Source organism: Morone saxatilis, unplaced genomic scaffold (assembly GCF_004916995.1).
Source record: "Morone saxatilis isolate NCDOM2014 unplaced genomic scaffold, NCSU_SB_2.0 Contig8, whole genome shotgun sequence".
Taxonomy (NCBI): Eukaryota; Metazoa; Chordata; class Actinopteri; family Moronidae; genus Morone; species Morone saxatilis.
The window spans coordinates 207,963-212,591 of record NW_023340257.1 but is presented as its reverse complement, the minus strand read 5'-3'; the positions used below and the strand labels follow the sequence as shown (position 1 = coordinate 212,591).

The following is a 4,629-nucleotide window of genomic DNA, read 5'->3' as shown; positions in this document are numbered from 1 at the left end:
AATAATATTAGCAGTGGGCGTCAAGCAGGACCATGACAGCAGACAAAACCACGATCCATGAGAATCTGTGAGACGAGAAAGCACATACAGTAAAATACTTGATATGAAACTTGATATGATTCCGTACTTATGGTGTACTTACGCCGTCAGTGCTCTGCTCACTGTTATGCTGCCTGTCTGCCACACCACTCACCTAAAAGCACTGCTAGGCATTACAGCTACTCTGCATCCACATACAAGTCTTCCTTCTACTATCCCGAGCTCACACTACAAATTGTATACACTTTATCTCTATAGGTTATATTGATGCCAATTTGAAAAGAAAACTGTCAACACAAACTGTTAGGAATTGTTAAAATGTGATATTTCCTAAAGGGAGCTTGGCAAAGGGAGCTTAGTTGAATTAATTGCTAATATGTATAATTTTATGTTTTGTCACCACTACAGAAGCACTTGTTAACTGCTAAAGTATGATGATAAGTTTGTCTGACATTGCGGTTAGTTATTAGTTTGATAAATGGTTAATAATGTGTGTATTGATTACTGACACTGGCTGATCAGGCTAATTATCAGCTAATTATAATTGGAAATGGTTGCACTTTATGTGCATGTTTTTAAACTACTTTCCTAATTAAACATCATGTGCTTTTTATTAAGGGTGTTATTAATGACATAATGACATAGTTTGGAGACCAGATAGACTCCAGGATTACTCCTTGTGAAAGATCTTGTAATGTGTGACCCCTGCTGCTGATCAGTCACATAGTGTGCAAACCACAACAACTCCTGGTTACAACATAGAAAGTTGTGTACAGTACAGCCATCTGACAATTAGCGTAATAATCTATAGCAGAGTTTGGTCGACTGAAATTATATTAAAATGATCAAATTCAATATGAATATCATGCCATGTAATTTCTATTGTATCATCAGAGTTTTCAAACCATGGGGTCAGTACTAGGGTGAATGCTGGGAATAGTTTGACATTTAAATGCAGTTATTATGGTAATATAACAATCAACCTTTAAACTAAAGGTTTCTTAAATCATCATCGCTTATACTGTAACCAAAAAAAGCTGCTCTAATGCTCTAAATTATATTACATCATACTGATTGTGTTTATGACTTTCTCCAGGAATGACAAACTGACAGGACTCCCACATCTGAGATTCACTGTCAGCAAACAGCACCTGTTTTCTACTCTGCAAAATGTCTGGGAGGGCCTTCATTCTGAGTCTGCACCTCCAGTAAAGCCGGATGTAAAGTCACTACAGATGGAAAGAATGGCAGATCTTCATTATCAGAATGAGGGATATGGAAAGCCATCAGATGATATTGTTTTAGAACATGTGGAAAAAAACGTCAACCTCGTTACAGACTCTCAGATGGAGGCAACAAAAGTTTCACCTGGAAATCCGTTTCTACCAAAATATGAAAACAAACAGAACCATGGACTGCAAGGTTCTTTGGTCCTCCCCAGTCCTAGGAAAAGTTTAACTGCAGGCACAGACACTCCCACTTCATCCAGTTTTTTAAAGACTCGTACCAACACTTTCCGTACTAAAGCAACCTGCCACCCGAAGTCTCACATTGTTTTCCTCAAGACACACAAAACTGCAAGCAGCACTATTTTAAACATCTTGTATCGCTATGGTGAAAGCAGGAACTTGACCTTTGCCCTCCCTCTGAACAAACATAGTCAGTTGTTTTACCCATTCTTCTTTGCTTCACATTTTGTGGAAGGTGTCAGCAGCAGAAGTGTGAGGGAGTTCCACATTATGTGCAACCACATGCGGTTTAGAAAATCAGAGGTGAGCAACATAGTGCTATTGTTTGATATTGACTTATATTTCATAATGGTATTTAAACTAAAATACCTGATTAGCCAAATCAAAGACCGAGTCCCGGAAACATGTCTATGTGGAACCCCCTTTGGTTAATGATGGGTGGTATTTGGGCCTCCTTTAGGCAACCTTATTGAATTCCAAAAAGCTCTGTGTGGGCCTGTACATTTGGGTTGCTAATGGTGGTGGGGTGTGCTGTATAGCAGTGGTTCCAAACCTTTTACCTTAAGGGATCCCTTTTCTATCATTAAGTAAACAACAACCCCTGACTAAATTACATATTTTATGACTTTCATATTGTATTCAACACATAACAATGACAGTACAGAACAACTGTACAATGAACCCAAATAGTGAAAACAATAACTCCAGGAAGTTTGTGTAAAATTAGTGATTTAAATTAATTTTAAGCAGATTATTTGCTGTGAATTTTGATCAGAGATAAGTTTTCCTGATATTTTTAGGAACTTTTAATACAGTTCTGTCTGTATTATGTTTTGTTTTCATACATACTTAATAGGCTTCTTTTTTTAAAAGTTCTGTGTTTTCTTCTCATTGTTCTATTAGCTCTTTGGTTGTTTGAACTTTTCTAATGCAGGGTGAGGCTCTGTGAACATAGCTTATGTTCAGGTTTGTAATGTGCCCGTATCCTGTGAGATTTCCTCTTAGTTTATATTGCAAAAAGCCATCCAAACTTTAAAAAAATACAGACTTAATTTAGTTGTCATCACAGAAAGGAATGAGGGCCTACTGTATATTGTTTAAGTTGTAAGTCTTCTCACACTCCTCAAAATCAAGGAAGCCCCATGAAGTTTTGGCATCCCCTAGTGGAGGCCAGAACTACCAGATTGGAAGCCAGTGCTATAGGGTGTAGTTACCCACTTATGTTGTGGTCCCCACATATAGTATGGTATCAATATGAAATCGAAATGACGGGGTTCGACAAACTTCATGGGCCCCACTTAGTTGCCCAAATGGATCTTAAATACTAGAACCCTTAATACTCACACTCCCAATGGACATGTTTGCACTAGACTTTGTCAAAAGATGATTTACCAGTTTCTTTATATTTAATTTCTGTTACTTCTTAAGGTAAAACAAACAACAACAACAAAAATGTATTTCATTCATGAAAATATATTTCATTTTTGTGTGTAAGTTGAATTTTCTCAAAAGCCATCTCTAAAATAAATTTCTTCCTATGTTGTCCCAGGTGGCAAAAGTGATGCCGCAGGATACCTTCTACTTTTCCATCCTGAGGCATCCTGTGGCCATGATGGAGTCCATCTTTATTTACTACAAGAGTATCCCTGCCTTCCATAAGACTCACAGCCTGGATGAGTTCCTAGACACAAGCAGGAGAAACTACAACTCATCATTGGCCAACAACCACTACGCCCACAATATAATGGCTTTTGACTTTGGCTTTGACAACAATGTTGCAGCTGATGCTGAAGACCTGGAGGAAAGAGCCAGCATGACTATTGCAGCTATCGAACGGGACTTCCACCTCATTCTTATTTCTGAATACTTTGATGAGTCCATGATTCTGCTCAAGAATGCCCTCTGCTGGTCCCTGGAAGACGTGGTCTCCTTTAAGCTCAACAGTCGCAATGAACGAACTCGTCGTACGCTTTTACCACACACTGCAGAGAAAATCAAGAGGTGGAATGCTTTAGACTGGAGGATCTACCTGCACTTCAACACCACCTTCTGGCACAAAGTGGATAGTCTGGTTGGGCAAGAACAGATGAAGAGGGAAATATCTCAGTTGAGAGAGCTACAGGCCAAACTAGCAAATACATGCCTGAAAGATGGTGGGGCAGTAGATCCGTCCCAGATTAAAGATGCTGGGTTGAAGCCATTCCAGTATGGAGCAGCTGTCATTCAGGGCTATAACCTAAACACACACATAGACAGACAAACCAAAACCAAATGTCAGCGATTTATAACTCCAGAACTGCAGTACACAGACCATCTGTACAGCAAGCAGTTCCCTGAGCTAGCTGATAAGCACAGACAAGAAGGTAGAATAGCTGCGCCACAGCATCAGCGCTCAGGCAGAGCCGCTATGATGGGAATGGCCTGGGCAAGGGAAGCCCATCACAGACAGATCATAAGACACAGATTCTCAAATGTCAAGAACCAAAAGGCCTCCACAGGTGCTCTGTTAACACATACAGAAGCTAATAACAAAACAAGTGTGCCATGAGTGGTAACTGTAACTAATAGTCACAGGAAGATGTTTATACTCTGAGATATGAAAGCAGCTGTTCAGTCTAATGCTCCTTTTCTATAATTATAAAAACTAAAGCTAGTGACCCCAGTGTCCATTATAGACCATACTATGGAAGTGTTAAGATGGAACTACATACTGCTATTTTTATAGACTAACCAGTTATGGAGCAAAATCTTTTTTTTTGTTGTGTCCAAAATTTAAAGGATTCATACTTTTTTTGTGACAGTCAGCCAAAGATATCTCCTCTGTGTGAAGCCAAAAAATTGGCCTAACAGTGGCACCAAACAGAAAGTCATATTACTACCAAATGAGGACGGTTAGTTTGTGAATATCTTCAGCAAATTTCAGCATTTTCTAGTCCTATTGTCACAATGACATTGTATATTCGTGTTCTTCCAAAAGAAATGTGACCGTTACAAAAAATCATTATACTCATCTACCACCTCTATGGTTAAGGTTTGGTTAAGTTTAGGCAACTACATCTAGACCATTAAAACTAGAGAACAAAAGTGATGATGATGGTTAAAAAAAACATAGTTGAGTGGT

The 4,629-nt window shown here is 38.8% G+C and overlaps 1 protein-coding gene across 1 annotated transcript; it reads left to right on the top strand.

Annotated features, from left to right (window-relative positions):
* The first annotated feature begins 1,283 nt into the window (after window positions 1–1,283).
* Window positions 1,284–4,056, top strand: gal3st2 (galactose-3-O-sulfotransferase 2). Its single transcript, XM_035680340.1, has 2 exons — window positions 1,284–1,811; window positions 3,058–4,056. Exons 1-2 carry the CDS (start codon window positions 1,284–1,286, stop codon window positions 4,054–4,056), a joined length of 1,527 nt encoding a protein of 508 aa, XP_035536233.1.
* The last annotated feature ends 573 nt before the right edge of the window (window positions 4,057–4,629 follow it).